The following is a 22,411-nucleotide window of genomic DNA, read 5'->3' as shown; positions in this document are numbered from 1 at the left end:
CAGGACAATAAAAGGGAACTGTGGCACAACACCAGTACCTACTACAGTGTTATTTACACACAGTAGGTGCTAAATCACTAGTTGTTGAATATAATGAAGTTTTGTAATGTGACAAATTCCCTAAAACATCTAACTACCAATTATGATCACATTCAGTACTAGGTACTTTATGAATAATATAATCAGGTAAAGTACCTAGAAAGGATAATGTGTATGATTTCATACAGATATTGTCAACTCTGATCAGTACTGTGGGCAATTATGGAGAGTTGATGCAGAAAAGCAATTTATCTTGAATGTTTAATTAATATTTCCTAGACATCAGAATTATAATAAATCAAATATTAGTCCACATTTGACTCCTATTAGTATTCACATTGATTGCAAACTCCTCATTTAAAAAATCTTTGAATAAGAGGCAATCAAAAACATTAATACCTTGTCTAGATTCAAAGAGAATAAGCATGTTGAACCAACCATGCCTTTATTTATTTTCCAGTAAGTTAACAATGGGTAGATTTCATCTGGCACATTAATATGACTTCACATTGATATGAATATCAATATGTGCAGAATTTGATCCATCAAACATTTATTAAGCACCTTTGGTATGTTCAGGGTACTGTTCTATTTACTAGGGGTACAAATAAAACCAAAAGACAATGTAGTCTGCCCTCAGATAGCTTACAATCTAATGATAGGAGATACTATACAAGCAGCTATGTACAACGAATATATACATAGGATAAATCAGAGATAATCCCAGAAGTCAAGTACTAACATTAAGAGGGAATGAAAGAATATGAAAACAAGGTTAATTGAGGAAAAGCAACTAATAATGGGTGCAGCTAGGTGGCACAGTGAATAGAATGTCAGGCCTGAGGCAAGAAGTTTCTTGAGTTCAAATCTGACCTCAAATACTTACTGGCTCTGTGACCTTGAATGCCATTTAGCTTGTTTGCCTCAGTTTCCTCATCTGTGAAATGAACTAGAGTATTTTTGCCAAGAAAACCCTAAATGGAAGTCACAAATAATTGGACAAAACAGAAAATGAGGAAACAACAATAACACTCACAATTAATGAGGAAAGAAAAAGGACAGGAAGGGAGATGACATCTGAGCTTCTTTGGGGCTTAGGAAATCCATTTAGGGATTTCCACAGAGCTAGGGAGCTCTGGATGAGGAACCCTCCACCCTTTGTAATTTATATTCTTGGAGGAATGCCAATTTTTACCCACAAGGAATAGAATCTGAGATTAATAAAATCTGGAATGAAACTCTGGTCTTGTCTCTATTTCAACAAATAGTGATAGAAGCTTATTTCCTCAATAAATGATCCATCTCCTCCAATTATCATATATATAGATGCTATATGGTACAGTGGATGGAGCCTTGGGTCTGGAGTCATGAATGTTGTTTTCTGTTGTTTCAGTCATGTCCAACTTTTCATGATCCCCTTTGGGATTTTCTGGATAAAGATGCTGGAGTGATTTGTTGTCTCCTTCTCCAGCTCATTTTACAGATTAAGGAAACTGAGGCAAACAGGCTTAAGTGATTTATCCAGATCACCCGGGTAATATGAATCTTACTTACTCCAGACCAGGCCATTACAACACCTAAATGCCCCAGACACTTATTAGTTTTGTGATCCAGGCAAATTATTTAACCTCTGTTCACCTCAGTTTGCTCAAATGTGAAATGGAGATAATAATAGTACTTACCTCCCAGGGTTGTTGTGAGGATCAAATGAAAGATTATTTGTAAAGTGCTTTGTACAATGATTGGCACATAGTATGTGCTTCATAAATGATTTGTTCCCATCCCTCCTTCTTGTACACTCTTATTTGGGAACGTGTTGCATGTATTCTCTCCAAAGAGTATCAGTTCCTTGAGGACAAAGGCAAAAAAAGCCTTTGTATGTTACTCACACACACACTGCTTGTTGATTGGATTGGATTCACATTTATCTCCATCATTTCTATATTAGTGTAGCTAAGGACCACCTGAGGAATGGAATCTTCCCCTTCATGCTGTATTTTTCACCTTTCTAACTAATAGGTCAGTCTAGGATGCTCTATACCTTCCTTTCAGTGATATGTACTAAGGAAGAAAACCATTGTGAGTAAATGATCCTTCTCTTCCCTTACTGGAAATTACATCCATCACTAATATATGTTTAAGGCAATTGAATATGGGGGAAAAGTTTCCTTTGGGGAAGGACACTTTAGTAGGGAACATTAATTCTGATGAAGAAGGTAGAGCTGGTCATTTCATCAGTCATCATCTGCTCTGTAAATGATCTTTCAGTAAGGGCAGTGTTAGGGTTTTTTAGGAAATCACAGCCCTCAGGACACAAAACCTCATAAGGAAAAGACTTCAATGCATACATTGCAGGGAGAGATTGAGACTCTAAAATATCCTAAAGCCAAGGTAGGGGTTAGAGTGGAGAGACTGAATAGGGCTTGGTCAGGGAGAAGCTCTCAGGGCTAATTGGTAGCTTCCTGTTTTAACTAACTAATCTGTGTTATAACTAGGTGCTAAACTCAATTTTTTGTACATATCTGCTGAAGGAATAAGTTGCTTTCAGAAACCCTCTGATTGTCGGTGTCCTAAAGAAAGCCCTAGTTGCTTCCACTCTAGTTATAAATGAATGAATACAACTGAAAAAAAATTTATTAAATGGTTACCATGTAATAAGTACAAGGATACAAATACAAATGCAAAGAAAATCCCTACCCTCAAAGAGGTTACATTCTAATAGGGAAAGACAACATTCAAAGAGGAATGTAGTGTTTTAGTCCAGCATGAGAGAGACCATAGGGAAAGTAGAATGACTCATAGCTTGGAGCAATGAGCCAGTCTGGCAGGATACAAAGGAAATATGAAGAAATCCCTGCCTTTGAGGAGATTACAGTCTTCTCACAAAGGCTTAATTTAATCAGATTGTTGCTTAATTTTGTCCTTCAACTTCATGCCATTAAATTCAACAAACATTTACTAAATATCTACTGAAAAATCATAATGCTAGCACTGTAGATATAAAAAGAGATGGATAGGTGGATGGATGGAATAAAACAAGAAAGAAGAAAGAAAGGAAAGAAAGGAAAGAAAGAAAGAAAGAAAGAAAGAAAGAAAGAAAGAAAGAAAGAAAGAAAGAAAGAAAGAAAGAAAGAAAGAGAAAGAGAAAGAGAGGGAAGGAGCGAGGGAGGGAAGGAAGGGAAGAGGGAGAGAGGGAGGAATGGAGAGAAGGAGAGAGGGAGGAATGGAGAGAGGAAGGAAGATGGATAGAAAGAAAGATGGATCGGATAGGAAGAAAGAAAGACAGATGATAAATAGATGGATGGATAAATGGATGGATGGATGAATGGATGGACAGATTAGAAGAAAAAAGAAAGAGAAAAAGAAGGAAGGAAAAAGAAAGAGTTATTTATTACACACTTACTATGTACTAAGTTACTTGGTATACAAAACCAAGAAAACAAGGTGATCCTTTCATCTACAAGGAGCTTACATCCTGGACAGAAGCAGCTATACCCAAAGAAAGAACACTGGGAAATGAATATAAACTGCTTGCATTTTTGCTTTTCTTCCCGGGTTATTTATATCTTCTGAATCCAACTCTCCCTGTGCAACAAGAGAACTGTTTGGTTCTGCACACATATATTATATCTAGGATACACTGTAACCTATTTAACATGTATAGGACTGCTTGCCATCTGGGGGAGGGGGTGGAGGGAGGGAGGGGAAAAATCGGAATAGAAGTGAGTGCAAGGGATAATGTTGTAAAAAATTACCCTGGCATGGGTTCTGTCAATAAAAAGTTACTTTTTAAAAAATTAAAAAAAAAAGGCGCTTACATCCTAACAGGTAAAGAAAAACCATAAAAAAGGACTTGGAGTGAGAGAAATAAAGAAAATAGCCCCTATCCTTGGGGGAGCTTATATTTTATGATTCAACAGGTACAGATATGAGTAAATATGGGGAATGAGGAAGATCTTCTGTAAGAGATGGCACCTTAACTGCTTTGAAGAAAGACAAGAGTTTTTATGAGGAAGGGCTAAATATGGAAGTGCCATTTGGGCAGAGGAGATCTTTTATGCAAAGTTATTAGATGGGAGATTGAATGCACAAAGAGACTAGCTGGTAACCCTGTATCACTACAATCATAAAATACCTAAGAGATTTGATGCCCTAAAAGAAGACTGGAAATGTAGGTGAGAACCAACCTGTAGCAGGCCTTAAACATTAAACTGAGGATTTCATATTTTATTGCAGAGACAACAAAAAGCTATTAAAGATTTGGGCGGGGAGAAGAAAGAGGGTCAAAACTATGCCTTAGAAATATCAATTTAGCAACCTGATGAAATTAGAGGGAAGAGGAACTTTATGTAAAGATATCACTCAATCAGAAAGCTATTATTAGAGTCCGGGTGAGAGGCATTGAAAGCCTGAATGGGGTGTCTGTGGTACAGAGAGAAGTGGTTGGATGTGAATTATTTGGAGTTAGGATCAATGAGACAAGACAAGTGATTAGTTATTGGAACGATGGTGAAGGAAGATCCAAGAACAACTCCTTTTGAACCTGATTGACCTCAACAAAATTATGGAAGATTGGAGGAAACTTAAGTTGGGAGTGGGAGAGATAATTAGCTCAGAACATATTGAATTGGAGATGCATCTGAAAAATATAGGCAGAGTAAGTTGTCCAAAAGACATGTGGTAATGAATAACTGAACTTGATAGAAGACAGGATGATAATATGAGGAGTCTTTTGATCTCTCCAGTTATTGGAACCACTCTTCACTTATTTTCTATATTTTCTATATATCCTGTCTTTACTTTTCTGTAAGCAAGTTACAATTTCACAGTAGAATGTAAGCTCTTTGGGGACAAGGATGGCATCCTTTTAATATCTGTATCCCTAATAATGTGTCACAACACATTATTAGGTGCTTAATAAATGCCTGGTTGATTAATTCTGCATAGATTGAATTCTTGAATCTGAAACATAATTTAAGCTGATGAGATCAGGAAGGGAGAAAGTATAAGGAGATGAGGGTGCCTTGAGTCAGGTTGGAGCAGAGCTGCAGCAAGAGAGAGCAGAAGAGTCATCATAAGTAGAGAGAACAGCATTAATTCTCTGAGAGTTTTATACAAATTACTGCATTTGATTCTCTCAACTTCCCTGGAGGCCATAATCACAATAATACACATTTATGCTGAATTTTCAAATTTATAAAGAAAGCTTCCTTCACAACTTCCTTGTAAGGTAGATATGTAATTATTCTCATTTTAACTGAGTTAGAAAAGTGAAGTCCTTTGTTTTGGCCATGGTGGTGAACTGATTGAACAGCAATTCCAGTGCCTTTCCTCTGCCTCTGAGTCTATACCAACCTGCAGATCCAGATTATCTGTCCAAGGGAAAGTCTATCTCATAATTCAGTTTAAGAAGAACCCCATGGCCATTATTTGGAGATCTCAAAGAAAGACGGGAGCTTTGTTGTGATGACTGAATCATCAGGATTACCCTTACAAGTGTCACCTTTAGTTTGCCAGTATAGACTCACACACCACATAATTATTTTCTAATATCCCTGGTTTTAAATTGTGGCATGTTCCTTAAAGAATTCATGGTAATGGGGGCAGCTAGGTGACTCAGTGGATAAATCACCAGTCCTGAAGTCAGGAAGACCTGAGTTCAAATTTGACTTCAAACACTTAACACTTCCTACAGGTGTGATCCTGGGGAAGTCACTTGACTCCAATTGCCTCATAAAAAAAAAAAAAAGAAAGAAAGAAAAAAGAATTCATGGTAACCACAAGGATTAAAAATCCAGGATTGTCCCTTCCATATGCCTAGAGCTCTAAATTGCTCTTCCATTTCCTTGTGATCCCCAAGAAGTTATGGCACAAAATGGCCTTTCTAGCCACCTCTAAGTTTCAACATAAACATGTACATATATATGCATATATTATATATGTACCCATTATATATGTATGTGTGTATTTCATCTCTATTATTTTTAGAATGACACTTGGATTATTTATAGTAGCCTATACTATATTCTTTCAAATAACTCAGGATTCTCCATACTGCCTAGTTCTGTTTCCCTCCTCAAGCAAGTGAACCAAGTGCAAAGGATGGCATGTTATAATTTCCAGAAAAGCCATAACAAGGCTCATTCTGGTACAATACTTTCTACCCTGGCCTACAGTGCCTGACAAAGAGATGTGTTACATTTTATTCCTTCCCTAGAGTTCTCAAGGATCCTTAGGAAAGGATTGCAAGATGGGAGAGTTGGCTGTGTAGGTCCTTTGCAAATGTTTCCAGTTCCCACCAATGATATGTTTTTAAATGTAAGAGCAGTTCCCTGAACCCTGCTTTCATTTAACAACTAACATTCAGATTAAGTTTTTAGAAAGAAATATTTACATCAAAGGTATATATAATCACAAATATATAAACTTATTTCCCCCTCAACATATGGAGCTTAATTTTTCTCCCCTCTTTGTATCATCTCAGTTTCTGGAGAGGGGAAGAGAATTAGGTTTATACAGCATCGTCCTAAGTTTTAAGTCCAATGCCTAGGACACTCTGGCTTCTCAAGGCTTGGCTTGCAGACTGCAACATCCCACAGGGGATCCTCATCCCAAGGTATCCACAGCTCATGAACTCCTAGGTAGGCATCACTTGCAGCACCTAAAACTGAGAAAGACAAATGGAACAGAACAGAGATCCCAGACAGATTTCTCAGAGCTGGGACAAACAAAGGGGGAGAGAGGACATTTTCCCCTTCCTAGTTCAGTTCATGGTACCTCCCTGTGGGTGAAATGTGTGGGTGACCTCAGCCTTTGGATTCTGGAGGAAAGAGCGAGACTGGCCCATCAGGTAGTTTTTAAAGATGAACCTTTTCTGGATGCACAAGCAATGAAAGGTGCATATTCCTACCAGAATGGTAGGAAATGCAGGAAGTGGAGTATCTTCATGTTAGGCATCTGGGCAACTTCCAAAGATCTGTTACACTGGATAAATCTGATCTTTGGCGTAAGCACAGAATTTTCAAGGAGGAAGGAAATGTGAAAGCCATATGGTGCAACCCATATCTGACCAAGATTCTTCTCTGTATCAATTTAAACTATTTTGGTCATCTGACTTTCCTTTGAAATTCTCAAGGAAGGGGAACAAGTAGTTCATACATTTTTACTTTGGGGTATAGCTCTCATTGAGGATCTCATCATAAGAAATCCTCTACATCTTCTACCCATCCTTGTTAGTTTTGTCCTACAGGGGCCAAGCATACAAATGATATACCATAGCCTTTCAAATTCTTGAATATAGCCATTATCTTCCTCCCCAATTCATCTCTCATTCACTAGTCTTTTCTTTTTGTAGGCTTAACCTTCCCAGTTTTTTAAGACCCTTCACTATTCTGGCTCACTTTTGGTCTCTCCCCAACTCACCAGCATCCTTCCTAAAAGTGGTATGTGCCCCAAACTGAAAGTAATGCAGTTATTCCTTTCACATCCAAGGAGTTAGGAGCATGGTGCCCCTGAGATCTGGAAATCTATGTAAAATTTTTTGGCCCTCCCTTTGTACCAGAGAAGAAGTCTGAATTTTCCCTTTTTATTTTATAGTACCTTAATGGTAAACAGTACCTTATGGTAAAATTTGGGCTAAGTATTTGATCATAAATTTTATATCATCTGCAGCTTTCACAAAACTCCAAAAAATTCCCATTTAATTTCTTATGCTGATCTGTAATATATCAAAACCTCAAAGGTTTTGTGGAAGGAATAACTGGACTCTAGATGTGAAATGAGCAGAGCAAAAAACAAAGGGAATCTCATCTTCATGGAACTATGCCTCCCAACGAAGCCCAAGATCCTGTCAGCTTTTTTAGATTCCATATTAATCTGTAGGTTTCTACAGAAAACTATACAAAATCCAGATCTTTTCCAGAGAAACTGCTCCCCAATGATGGGCTTGTCAAGCTGATTTCTGGAATCAATGTAAGATTGTATACTTATCCCTATTAAATTTCACCTTGTCCCATCCAGTCCAATGTTCTCACCTGCCAATATGCTTTTGAATCCTAACCAAAAGCACTAAAAACTCAATTCTTTTTTATGGGAAAAACATCAGGGGGAAAGCAGTTCTGCCCCTACAGCTGTGCCCTAAAATTGTCAGACATCAACATTGACTTTATGTGACATATTGGATGTTGCAGGTGTGAGCGTGACATTATCCAACTTGAAATGCTGGCCTTCCTAAGAGTAACAACTATAGATTAACTGCATAGACAACTCAGGAAATGACAGTAAATCAGCACTCAGACTATCCTCATGGGACTTGGTTAAGCTGAAATTAAGCTAAAATTTAGAAAGGTCAGTAATATAAAACAACAGCTGGGGAATTACAGGCCATCCCTTATTGTTGTTTAGATGATTTAACTTGGCTCCCAAACTATAGAGAAAACCTTTTATTTCATAAAGTACACATGCACACACATACAATTATGTTATAAGTACAATAAATACCTATTTTAAGGTAGTGTCCATCTTCAAAATGATACTGTGCTTTCATGAATCATGGTTCCAAGTGAAGCTCCATGGCAGTTAGACAGGACCCAGAAAATTGACCAGGAATTCAAGCAGATCCATAGAGTAAAGTGAAGACCAGCCAATGGAATATGGTAGTATGGACAACCAAGGTGAAGGGAAACGAGGCTGAAAGAAGGTTCCCAATCCAGGAGTCAATCTACAATAGGAAAGAAAGGCAGCAAAGGAAAGGACCCAAAATAAGGCCTAGAGCTCGTGTAGTTACTCAAGCAGAGGCAGGACAGATCAGCCTAATAGAAGGTCAAACCACACATGATTAGTTGGCAGAGCTCCATTCATGACAACATGACAAAGTAGCAATCCCTGCCCCGATCCCAGCTTTCTCACTTACTATCTAGTATGACTTCAGAGAAATCACTTTCTATCTCTGGACTTCTATTTCCTCAATTATAAAAATGAAGGAGTTGGCCTAGGTGGTTTCTAAGGACTCTTGTTTAAATTCCAACATCATGGATAGATCCTATATTAGGTGCCAGAATTGCATATATAGTCATGGGCTTAGTGACAAAAAAAAATTTCCTTGGACAAACTGATTTGGACTAAGTCACAAGAGAACAAGAAAGAAAATCCCTTTTTCTTTTCCTCACCCTCAAATACTAGAGATATATTTTATATTTATCTCTATATTTTCATTTGCATATATTTAGTATTTGGTGGGATAGCTAAGTGGCACAGTGGATAGAACTCTAGGCACTGAGTCAGGAAGACCAAATCCAGACCCAGAGTCTTGCTAGCTGTGTGACTGCACAAGTCACTTGAATTTTTTTTTTTTTTTTGCTTCAATTTCTTCAACTGTAAAATGGAGATAAAAATAGCACCTAACTTCCAGGGTTATTATGATAATCAAATGAGATAATATTTTTAAGTGCTTAGAACAATGCCTGGAACATAGTAGGCATTGTATAAATGCCAGCTATTATTATTTATCTATGTATATGTTTCTCTCTAGTAAACCATACGTTGCTTGACAGCAGGGTCCTTAATACCCAGTGCCTGGCACATGGTAGGCTCTTAGCAAACACTTGTTCAATGAATTCTTGAACTAAGAGTTGTAGTAAGACCAGCTATGGTTACCTCCATGATTAGCCATTGAGCTGTCTATCTCAGGCTTCCCTATAAAAAGGAAATTGATCCCTCCAGTATCTAAAGTTCAGACAAAAGGATCCCAGTTATAAAAGCCAGAGGTGTCCAAGAGCAATGAGCCAAATGGTTATTAGTTTCTGTATTCTGGTCATTTAAAAAGAGGGAAATTCATATTTCTCTTCATCATGAATAAACAAGTGATTAAATAATTCCTTCCACACTAATAATTAATTGTTAAGTGTCCCTATTAATCATACAATGCCAGGGAAATAGAGAATGAAAACTGGATCTTTGCTACTTTCCCCTCAGATGGCTTTGTCAGTAAGGACTGGTTTTTCTTTGTTTGCAATAAGCCATTCAATCAGAGCCAAGTCTATCTTCGCAAATATTTCCTGATCCTTAATCCTGATCCAGTTGTTAGTGTCTCCCTCCTCAAATTTTTTGCATTGACCTATCTGTAGACCTGCTCTATCCTTCCAGGAGCTCCCTAAGGACAGGGATTCTTGGTTTTTTCTTTGTACTACCAGGTCCTAGCACAGTGCCTTTTCCCATAGTAAGTTCTTCATACATGTCTGCTGAATTGAATTCAAAGTGGAGAGTGGAAGTATTTCTCCGAAACAGACAATCCTTCTCCTCTACCCACCACCCCAAGAGATATCACTGAATCACAGAAGCTCAGAGCTGCAAAAGGTCAGAAGAGATTATCTAAAATAATTATTATTAACCTGGAGTCCATGAATATATGTATGTATGATATATGTTCATATATATATATATTTCTGTATATCCACATAGTTCAATATCTATAAACACATATATTTTAAACTGTTTCAATATAAACTGATTTTCTTTGGAATCTTATATATTTCATTTAAGCATAAATACTCTATCAATAAGAGGTCCATAGGCTTCACCATACTGTTCAAAGGGACTAGGTTTTAGACTAAATCATACCAGGACAGAAAAACCCTCTAATATCCCTGACTAGTCTTTTCCCAACTTTTGCTAGAAGCCTCTAGAGGGAGAGCTCACTACTTGCCAAGGAAGCCTACTTCATTCTGGAGGAGCTGTCCTTTCTGGAAAGTATATCCCCCTTACTAGGCTAAGATCTTCTTTACCTGGTCCACCCTACTGCTTCCAGTTCTTTCTTCTGGAACATGTCTAGACTTTCCTTTAGTTGAAAGCTTTTCACATGCTTGAAGGTCGCTATGGTGTCCCCATAAATATCCTCTTCTCCAGGCTAAACATCACCAGCTTACTCAAATGGGGGAGTGAGATCTTATCCTTTTTGTCCTCCTCTGAACACTCTTTAAGTTATCAAATAATTCCTAAAATATGGCACCCACAACTGAAGAAGAGACTGAATGTGGTCTAACTAGGCCAGTGGGACTATTAACTACCTATGCCTGGAAAAGCCTCTTTTAATGAAATAATGTAAGCAAAGTGATTTGTAAACTTTAAAATCCTACATAAAGCTCAGTTATTATTATTAATGTAGTCTAAAATTCCCCTTAAGTATCCATGTAATCAAAACAAATATGTCTTGCTCACTTTCCTCTTAAATTGTATGAATAATTACTTCAATTTTCCATTTCACATTTGTATCTGAACCAGAATACAATAGCTGTTTAGAGGCAGACAGATCTTTGGACATCACCAAGTCCAACCCTCTCATTTTACAGGATGGAGAGACAGACCTAGAGGTTAAATGAATTCCCAAGGTCACACAGCTAGCTAATGGCATTCCCACAACACCCTGCTGCATCTCATAAAACTGGATTGAACTGAAAATGTGATTATTGTTCATGCCTCTGACTAGATCCTTTCTTTGTTCCTGAAATGAGAATTTTTAAAGTTTTCTACTTTTACAATGGGACTGTTTCCAAATTTTTCTTCAGACAAATGGACCCAAACCCCACCCTTATTTCTGAAGCTATACAAACACACATACACACACACACACACACACACACACACACACACATACAGAGAGAGAGAGAGAGAGAGAGAGAGAGAGAGAGAATGTTACATGCACAGTGTGAAGAAATGAATTTTTTTAACATTCAGGATAATTTAAGAGTGACAAAGTACCAAGGGAAGAAGATGATAATATTCTATCCCAACCTTTTTTTTTTTTTTTTTTTTTTAACATTTTCCAATTCTCCTGCCTCAGCGGGATGGTGCATTTACAAGTATTTATCTTTCTCAGTTTACAAGAACAGAGAAACATACTAAAATTGCATTCCATATTTTTTCAATCATTAACTAATTAGATCCTGAAGCTTGCACAAGGTTATTTAGTAATCATTTTTGCTCTGTGGTCCCAGGAAAAAAAACTTGATTACTCACCGTATTGTAATGGTATCATGTCTGAATAGAGATAGTGTGAATTTTGATGCAAGAGGACTTAAGTTCAAATGTCAGCTCTGCTACTATTTGTGTCTTCTTAGACACGTTAATTCCTTTCCCTCTTTTCTGGGCTTTCTATTGCTCATCTGTTTAAAAAAAAAGTATATTTGAGAAGTATCAATCACACCAGATTAAAATGTAATTGGGAAATATTTAACAAAATAAATAAAAATATAACAGGCTATAGCTAATGTTAATATATGGTTCTCTAAATCAACATGCTGCCTTCAGGGAACGTTTTGTATGATTTGTGGCCCCATTTCTATTTGGGTTTGATACCACTAGACTTGATAACCCAAGCAGGTCTCTGGAACACCCATTCACCAACTAAGAAACAACTACATTTGCCTCACTATCTCCATTCCCAAGGAAATTAATAGAAGGATCAGGCACATTAATAGATGCAAGAATTTTTTTTTTATTATTTTACTATGAGTTACTACAATTTCTCCTCTCTGTGCAAATGCACTCCAAATACAAATAACTACAAGGGGATACTATAATTTTATCTTGAAATGAAATGTTTTCTCAGTATATGTTCATTCACTGAATAAATTAATAACAGTTTGGTCCTTTGAGAGGTACGCTTAAATGGCCATCTTGTTAATGATTCTGGCCAGTTTGAGGGATGACAGAGTAAAAGAAAGTTTTGGGAGGACCAAGGACTCAGTTGCTCAAGAAAGTTAAATCTCACTAAGGAAAATTAAAGGTTAAGCTTTTTGCTATTGTCCTCAATTCACATTTGAGGAAGAAAGTTCAATTCCACAGAAAAACAGATGTGATTTCTAGAAGGCCAATATCATTATTATTTGCAAGATGCAAATTGGCTTTTGCAAATTCTCCAGAGCTGTAAGAATTCTTTCCAAAACACTGATGTTTCTACAGCTAGAGAAGGCCTGCCTGCTCCTGTTTCTTTTCTTCTTCTAGGTTTTTTATCCCAAAGTCCTCTTGTTTTCCTTTTCCACACTCGTTTCCCATTCTCAAAGGAATCCTATAGAACAAACACCCAAAGCTCCCCTTCCTGGTTTTATCCTGACTTCAAAAATATAGTGGATTTCTTCTCTCTCCCCAGAACAATTTGGTAGGAGAAGCAGGAGAAGGTCAGGACACCACAGCCATTTCAGTGATCAGATGCCAAGGGGAGGATCCCCAATGGATCTGCCCATCAACACTTGAAATGGTCATTTTAATCCTTTTTTACCCTTCGAGCGTGGAGTTCATTCATTCATTCAATCCGTGCATTCAACAATTTTTTTTCATCTCCTACGAGGCCTAATGCTAGTTTTAAGCAACTCCATGGAAAGAATTAAGACAATTATGGCTAATGATTCCCCAGCGCCGACCTTGCTTTCCCCTAGCCACTTAGTTAGAGGATTGTTTCAGCACAAAGTTATTTTGTTCGGTAGTGGGGAAGATTGCCTGAATAATCTAAACCAGTGAATTCTTCATTTAATGAAAGTAGCTGGAGTAGCTTTGCACATTACTGCTCCATCTATCCGTTCAAATCAAGGGTCTCTCTCTCCACCCCACAACCCCACAATTGTACCCATCCTCTGAGATGTCATGACTACTCCTTCCCACCACCAACCCGCGCTCCCGATGCCCGCCACCGACCTGCATTCTGGAACCCCTGGACCAGCTGATCTCGGGTCATTGCCAAGGAGGAGATAGGAGTAGCCGCACCTCCCCACTCCTGAGGGCCGCCGAGCCACAGGTCAGGAGGTGGCTTGGGCCAGACCCACACGAATCAGAGTTAGAGCAGAGGTGGAGCCGAGGGTTAGCGGACTCGGGGGCAAAGCGCTGGGGCTCTACTCAGTTAAGGAGCTAGAGTGGAAACCGCTACAGCTGTAGGAGATAGCCCGAGGGCTTTCTGCAGTCGGAGCTTGCCTGACCTGGAGCTGGAACTGATGGGGAGGCTGGGGTGGGCTGGACCGGAGGGAAAGCGGACTAGGCGCTCGAATGGGCCGGAGCCGCGCGCCCAGCCTGGCCGGTTCACACCGCTTGCTCCCGGCAGAAGCCCCACGGCTCCCGGGGCAGCGAGAGGCGGCTCGGCTGCAGCACCCCGGCGGTGTGCGCGATGGAGTTCTTCAGCTGCTTGATGACGGCGAAGAGCAGGAGGAAGAGTAAGAAGAGCAGTAGAAAGAAGAGGGCCAGGTAAAGCAGCAAGTTGAGTTCCCACTCCATGCCGCCGCCCCGCAGGTCGGATCGAAATGACCAACCTGAGCGCACCTGGCCAAGCCGGGAAAGCCGCGTTGCCCCCTGGCCGCGGGGGCCCTGCGGCCGAGCCACCCCTCACCTCTCACCTCGGGCCACTCTCCTCTCGGCAGCCCCAGCTCTCACCCCGACCCAGCCCCTAGGAGACAACGTGCGCTCCTAGCTGCCCCGCCAGTCCAATCCTGAGGAAAAAACTGCGTTTCCGCACCCTGCCGGGGCCAGCGCCGATGTCAGTAGCCAGCCTCGGCAAGAACCTCCTCTGGTCTCTCTCGGCTCAGTCTCGTTTTTTTCTCTTGTGGGCTCACTGGGTGATAAAAGCAGATGCTGCCCAGAGAACTTCAGAGGGAGGGGGGGAAACAGGGTTGGAGGGAGGAAGGATTGCCAAACAAGTCCCCAATTAGCTTCTCCTGAGAGCTTGGCGCTGCTGCTCTGCAAATGACCATTCCGGACATCGACAAGGATCCTACTTCCTCCCTCCCTTTTTTTCTCGTATCTCTGCATCCTTCATCTTTCTCCTTTTATCTCTCTTCCAATTTCCTTTTTCCTTTCTTCCCTTTCCCCCCTTCCCATGTCTTCATCTCTTCCCCTTCTTTCCCACTTTCTTTCCTCCTCCCCCGCCCCAGTCCTTTTCCTTTCTCTGTTTTCCTTCTTCCCTTCTATTCTCTTCTTGTTCTTTTACCCCTTCTCCCTTCTCCCCTTCCTCTCTTTAATTCCTTCCTTCTTCCTTTCCTTTAATCCTACAACCACTCAAAGGATCCTTATCCAATTTAGTTCTATTTACACACACGCACACACACACACACACTACTCTCTGACTTCCTCCTCCATTCTACTGTAGTTCGTAAATTTCAGCCTGATTCTCTTCCTCTCACACTTTTTCCTTCTTGCAATCAGAGAAACTTGGCTTCCTCTGGAAGAGACACTACATATCTGTGCTCTGTCTTTAGATAAGGTGTCCCTTTTCTCATTCTCCCCACTTCTCACAGAGAAGAAGGGGATCAGCATGTTTCTTGTTGTCCCCCCTATTACATATGGTTCATTGCATTGCTCTATGTCAGTAGATCTAGGTGTTATACTAATCAACTGTCTTCTGGGTGGCTTTCTTCTTCTACCCTCCAAGCCTTTTTACTTTTCTCTTCTGAAACTTAAGTATACAAGCCTGATGATCAGCTTCCATTACTCTGTGCTGTCTCCATTTCCTCTCCTTTCTCTTGCTTCTTAATCCCTTGAAATCTGAATCCACACATCATACAACCAACACTACTATCTCCAGATTTAATGGATAATGATATCTTTATTGCTAATTCCAATGGCCTTTTGTCAACTCAATTCTTCAGCATTTGGTACTGGAGAATATTCTCCTGGACAGTTTCTTTTCTCTGTAATTTGTGACACTGACTCCTCTTGGTTCTCTTGCCTATCTGAATACTGCTCAGTATCTTTTGTTAGATTACTAGTCTCAGAATGTCTCCTGCCTGTGGATGCAAGTCAAGGCTTTATCCTTTCTCTACCCTTTCTCATGTTGAGCTCATCAGTTCAATTATGTATTCAATTACTGCCTTTTCACAGATGACTCCCAGATCTAAACATCAACCTCTAGTCTCCAGTTCCAAATCACTAACTGCCTAATGGACATTTGGAACCAGATATCCTGTAGACAGTCCAAAACACAATTTATTCCCTTTCCCCCTTAACACATCCTTTTTTCAAAATCCTTGTTTCCTTGAGGACACTACCATCCTTCCATCTTGACAATGTTAGAGTCTTCCTTGACTCCTAACTCTACCTTAGCCCACATATCTACTCAATTACCAAGCCACTGTGAGTTCATGCTGTCTTTCTCATGTACCCCTTTCTTTTCACTCACATGGCTACCACTCCAATTCAGATCTTCAACACCTTTGTATCGAACTATTGCAATAGTTTTTTCGCTGGCCTTTGTAACTTAAGTCTCTCTAAACTGTACTCCCTTTAGTTTCTCAAGTGGTATTTTCTAAAGAACTAACTTTCCCACATTATTCCACTGCTAAAGAAACCCCGGTGGGTCTCTTTTATTTCTAGGATAAAAAACAAACTCCAATTTTTGACATTGAAAGCCCTTTACATTTGCTTCCACATACCTTACTAGGCTTATTATACATGACTCTCCTTCATGCTTTTTTCTGTCCAGACAAACTGGCATCCTTGCTCTTTTCCATGCCTTTGCATAGGCTGTCCCTCCTGCCTTGAATGCACCTCTCACCTCAGCTTCTTGAAATCCCTGATTTCCATCAAAACTCAGCTTAAACATAACCTCCTGGTCTTGCCAGCTGCTGCACAGATATCATAAATTACTAGCATCACAGGTTCAGGCACAAAATGCTTTGTAGGCACATCTGGTGAGGTACCTGAAAATCCTGAGATGGGATTTACTTTAAAAAATAAAATCATCTTGATTGTGAATTATTGTCAATAACTCCTCAAGTGTATTTTTTCAGTGTCAAGTGCATCATCTGCATTCTCAATCAGCAGCTTTTGGATTCTTCCATGACCCAGTTTATTGAGGCCAAACACTAATTAGAGCCTGGTACAGATCCAGGGATTACTAGAGAATGGGCTTTGAACTCTTGTGTATTTGCATTTAGGTTTTTCAACTTGCTTTTGTTATTTTAATTTTTACCCTACCTTTTGATCCCTTTGAGGTTTATGAAGACTGCAGAGGTGACATATCTTGATGCATTCATAAAAGAAACACTAAGTTATATCAATTGATTTAGCTAAAATAAAGAGACTTGGTTCTTATGTTTCATATCTTTTAATAAAAGCATCAACGGATGTCTTGTGGCGATATTAACATCTCCCATTGCTCACTAGCTTCTAGTTCCATTTACAAGTTTGGAAAGAAGACCCATGATCAACTGAGTCTCCCCAGTACTTTTGATGAAATTACAAATTTGGGGGAGCTCTGTCAGAAAGGGCCATCTCACTGTTGAGAGCCATCAGTTTTGTTTCTCAGTCCCTAGAACTGGGCCCATTGCATTGAGATAACTAAATCTAGAGGGGGATGGACACTTGGAGATGAACTTCCTCCGTTGTTGCTCTAGAAGCATAGTAAAAACACTTTTTTCTCTGTGGGACCCTTTTCTTTTAGTTCTGTCATCCAGTCCTCTCTCTACAATATTGTTCTGGGGTGAGGGAGAGAGTAAGAGGGCCTCATGGTGAAGACAGCAGGAATATTTGCTGGCTTTTTGATTCCTTCCATGAGCACATCAGCAGTTAAGATCTTAAAAAATTAACACTTCCAGTCTTGGGGGCTATCTTATGAATTCGAGTTAGCTCAAGGAAAAAATCTATTCATTTCCACATCATTCTGAAGAAGATGACCATGCCCAGGAAGATCATCTGTGACAACATAAATAAAGGGGCTAGCCAGATCTTATGAACTTCTCAGATGGTACAAACATAGAAATGAGGATAGGTAATATTCTAGTCATATAACTTGTGCAAAGGTCCATAGAGGGAGATGGAATGAAGAGCTGAGGGAACAGCAAAAGTCTTACAGTCCTGGCAAACAGCTTCTGCCTTCATCTAGTTGACCCATGAACCCATGACGGGGAAGTAGAGGTATCTGAAGTAGAAAAACAACAGGGACTGAAACGTTCATCACTTGGTGAAAAAAAGGCAACAGAGAAATCAATTCAGTCAAAGCTAAAAAGGAATATACAAGGAATTATGATTACCATCATTCCAATCAACCTAACATCCCAACAACTTTTCAGACCATAGTAATCCTTCTAAACTACTTCCCTCCCCCATATATTTCAGAAGTTCCTTGAGGACAAAAGCTGTTTTCACTTTTATATTTGTATTCTGGGCAGTTATTACTGTGCCCAGACACATAGCTAGTGATTACTAAATGCTTTTTAATTTTTAAGGGAAGAAAGGAAAAGGAGCAGGCGTTTATTGAGTCTGCTATGTGGTAGGCACTGTGTTAAGCATTTTATTGATTTATCGATCCCTTTGTTCAACTCACTGATTCTAGCTTTTTTTTTTCTGAGTTCAAACCATATTTTTACATAACAGGACTCAGAGTTTAGCAGACCTGGGTTCAAATCCTCCCTCTGCCACTTACTAGCTCTGTGATTTTGAGTAAACCATGTAACCTTTCTGAGTCTCAGTTCCTTCTCATTAACAGTAAGATAACAAAATCTGTTCTTTTTATGTCACAGAGTTGTTGTCAGGAAACATATAAAAGTTTTGCAAACCTTAAAATGATATATCACTATTGGCTATCATCATCCTCATCCTCTTCATCCTCATCCATATCATCCTCATCTTCATCTTCATTCACTTCCTGTCCCTGCCGATAGAAACTGATAACTAAAAACAACAGCTTCTTAATAATGGATGTTTGCCTTCAAGATAGTAAAAGACTGAGAGAGGTGATTGCTTGCCGCAGCTGTGATCAAAGCCACTTAGGACTCTTGAGCTGAACAATAGCCTTTCATGTCATCCTTTTATCTGAGCATCTTAAAAGGATTTGCAGATATTAACTAATCAATCCCCACTGCCTCTCTCTCCAGTGCTCATATTTAAATGGGCATTTCTGGCATAACATCCTTCTTATAACCATTATTAGAGGCAAGCATCCTCTATAGAACAGGCTCTGAATTCTAGCTTAGAGTTTATAAAGGTTGCCCATAAATGAAGCATTTTTCTCTGTCTAAATATGCTCATTAAAATAAAGTAAAGATGCAGGACCTAAACATTCTAAAGGGGGGAAAGGGAATTTCATGTGACTAAATAATAGGGAGGTTAAAAGAACAAAGGGCTAGGAAGCAAATAGTTCTGCTATTTGTGAGATGCATAATGAGACACATGTAATTTCTCTCTGGATCCAAATTTCCTCATTGATAAAATGACCTTGAACTAGATGCTTTCTAAGGTACCTTCTAGCACTAAAATTGCATGTTTCTGTAAAGCTGTATGGCTTACTTGCTGTCCTTCACATAAGCCATTTCATCTCCCATCTCCAGACATTTGCCCAGGCTATCTCCTATGCTTGGAATGTAATCTTTTTTTTTTTAATTTCTCCACCTTATAGAATCACAAGCACTGCTTCATATAAGAGACTTCTCTGATTTTTTTCCCTCCCCAATTACCCTATATTTAGTTGTACGTGTGCATACCTATATGTGTATATGTCTATGTGTAGATATGTGTGCATGCATCACATGGGTTTCTTCAGAATGTAAACTTTTCAAGAGTAAGGAACAGTTTATAAGGTGTAGGTTCTGGCTCTATAAGGATAAAAGCAAGCAAACAAACAAAAAAAAATTTCTGTGTTAATCATGTGAAAGAACAAAAGGAAAAAACCACACAGAGACATACATACACAAAGGTAAAAATAGTATGCTTTGAATTGCATTCAAACTTTTTAATTCTTTCTCTGCATGTAAATCACATTTTCTATCATGAGTCTTTTGGAACTGTCCCTGATCATTGTATTGCTGACAAGAACTAAATTTGTCATAATTGATCATCACAAACTCTTCTGTTGCTATGTACAATGTTCTCCTACTTCTGCTCACTTCACTCAATATCAGTTCATGTAGTTTTCCCAAAATCTTTCTCAGTTTTTCTCAAATCTGCCTACTCATCATTTCTTATTAGACAACAAAATCCCATTAAGTTCATATACCTTAACTTATTTAGCCATTCCCCAATTGATGGACATCCTCTTAATTTTCAATTTTTTGCTATCCAAAAAAAAAGACCAACATTTTTGTGGATAGTTTACTCTTTTGAATGATCTTTGGGATACAGATTAAGTTGTGGTATTACTGGATCTAAGAGTATACAGAATTTAATTGCCCTTTGGGCACGGTTCCCAACTGCCCTCCAACATCAATCATTTTATTGTAGAGATTAGTTCATTCCACAAAACATGAAGCAACCACAGTGTGCAATATGAGAGAATACATAGACAAATCCAAACCTGTCTTCAAGAGGTGCTTTAAAAAATTGGGGAATAATAATGCAATCTATTGCACAGATTCATATATACAAAATAATTCAAAGGTTTTTTTGAGGAGTTGTGATAAGCCTTTGAAAGGGGTTAAAGATTTCTGGCAGAGGCAGAGATGAGGAGAGAAGGGAATAATCTGTGCACAGGCATAGAGGAAGAGATTGAAATGTCAGGCACTAGGAAAAGTGAGATCAGTTTTGCATGAGAGGGAATAAAGTACAGTGAGATTATGCAGTCAGAAAAACAAAGAGGATACATGATATTTCCAATGTCTTATGGTTGGTAAGGGTTATCACCAGGACTTGACTCAAGTCTTAACCCTTATTACATGGTCTTTCCACTTAGAAACAAACCATTCCAAGGAAACTAACCAATGGGATCAAAATACTAATAAGATTCATATGTAATCAAGCTTTATTAATCAAAGCATATAAACAATATCCCTGCCAAGAATATGCCATCAACTTGAGCCTTAGAGGATCCAATAAGCTTCTTTCATATCTGACTCATGACAAATGGTTCATTCTGTTCCTGAAGACCAAGACTTTTCCCTTGAAGTGGACAGCTGGAAAGTTTCCATCAATCAACCTGGCCCTCAACAGTGCACATGCTATTTGAATTTCAGATATGGGAAGTGAAGGAGTCAGTCCTCTTCACCCACTAGAAACATTTTTTTGATGTTCCTACATCAAACATTTGGTGACTACAGTATTCTGTAGTCTTTTATAATTCTAACTATGGATGTTTCTCATTTATTTTCCATAAAATTTTATTGGAAATTTGAAATATGTTGATAAAGGTGTTTATATTTTTATTGGTGGTCTGTATTATCATAGAGTCCACATGTGTTTATCAGTTGCTAAAGAATACACATGCATTATTTACTACATCATACTACATAGGCACTTATTGAAAACTATTTGAAGAAAAAACTATTTCCTCCAAATAAGTCAATCACAAAATGAATATTTAAATTAAAATGGAGTGCGGTATGCTAATTTGACAAATTTATTCTTACTACTGTAATAAAGTGCTAAGATACTACAGACAGATTAGTGTCACAGTAGATAGAGCTCTGCATCTAGATTCAAAAACTGGGACCTCAGACACTAACTAGTTATATAAACTTGGGCAAATCACTTTTCCTTCATTCTATTTCATTTTTCTCATCTGTAAAATGGTGATAATAATAGCACCTATCTCCAAGGATTGTTATGAAGATAAAATAATATTTGTAAAGTGCTTTGCAAACTTTAAAGCACCATATAAATGCTTTTTCTTCTTCTTCTCCTCCTCCTCTTCCTTTTCCTCCATGTCCTCCTCATGAGCAACTATGATTAGACTTAGCTCATCAGCAATACTATAATCCAAGATAATTCCAAAAGACTCATGATGGAAAATGTGATTTACATTCAGAAAAAGAACTGAGAGTCTAAATGCAGATCAAAGTATACTATTTTCACCTTTGTATTTGTGTATGTGTATGTGTACTTTTTCCTTTTGTTCTTTCACATATTAAAATAGGAATGGTTTTTGTTTGTTTGCTTTTGTCCTTGCAGAAAGAGGAATAGAAGAAAGAGGAGGAGGAAGAGGAAGCCTTCTCCTTCTCCTCTTCCTTCTTTTTCTTCCTCTTCTTCTTCATTAGTTTTATTAAAATCTAGCTCTTGGACAGCTCCCTTGATCTCAGGCTATAGACATTCAAGTACTTCCCTCCATCAAGCAGTTCTAGGAGATCAAAGATGACTTCTTAAAAGATTCCTTTCCTTAATTTAGCCTTATTCCCTAAATCTAAATTAAGAAAACAATGAGAGCAACCACTATTATATGATTTAGGGCAAAGCATACTAGAATTAAAATGAGAATACAAGTTTTGGTCTTAGCTCTTGCCATGTGGAAGAGGGTTTAGATGTGTTCTACGCAACCCACAGAGGAAAATGTAGAATAACAAGTAGACCTTACACAAAGACAAACATAAACTTGACCAAAAGAGAAAAAGGTTTCTGAACAATTCTCATTAGAATGTAGGCTCCTTAAGAATAAGGACTTGTTTTGTCTTTCTTTGATTCCCTAAACACTTAG

General features: G+C 38.6%; 1 protein-coding gene across 1 annotated transcript; it reads right to left on the bottom strand.

Annotated features, from left to right (window-relative positions):
* Positions 1 to 13,740: 13,740 nt before the first annotated feature.
* Positions 13,741 to 16,559, bottom strand: SMIM43 (small integral membrane protein 43). Its single transcript, XM_051965152.1, has one exon. The coding sequence runs from the start codon at positions 14,293 to 14,295 to the stop codon at positions 14,104 to 14,106; it is 192 nt and encodes a 63-aa protein (XP_051821112.1). The 5' UTR covers positions 14,296 to 16,559; the 3' UTR covers positions 13,741 to 14,103.
* Between the last annotated feature and the right edge of the window lie 5,852 nt (positions 16,560 to 22,411).

The sequence above is a fragment of the Antechinus flavipes genome, chromosome 6 (genome assembly GCF_016432865.1).
Source record: "Antechinus flavipes isolate AdamAnt ecotype Samford, QLD, Australia chromosome 6, AdamAnt_v2, whole genome shotgun sequence".
In the NCBI taxonomy this organism is placed as follows: domain Eukaryota; kingdom Metazoa; phylum Chordata; class Mammalia; order Dasyuromorphia; family Dasyuridae; genus Antechinus; species Antechinus flavipes.
This window is presented reverse-complemented; position numbering and strand designations above follow the sequence as displayed.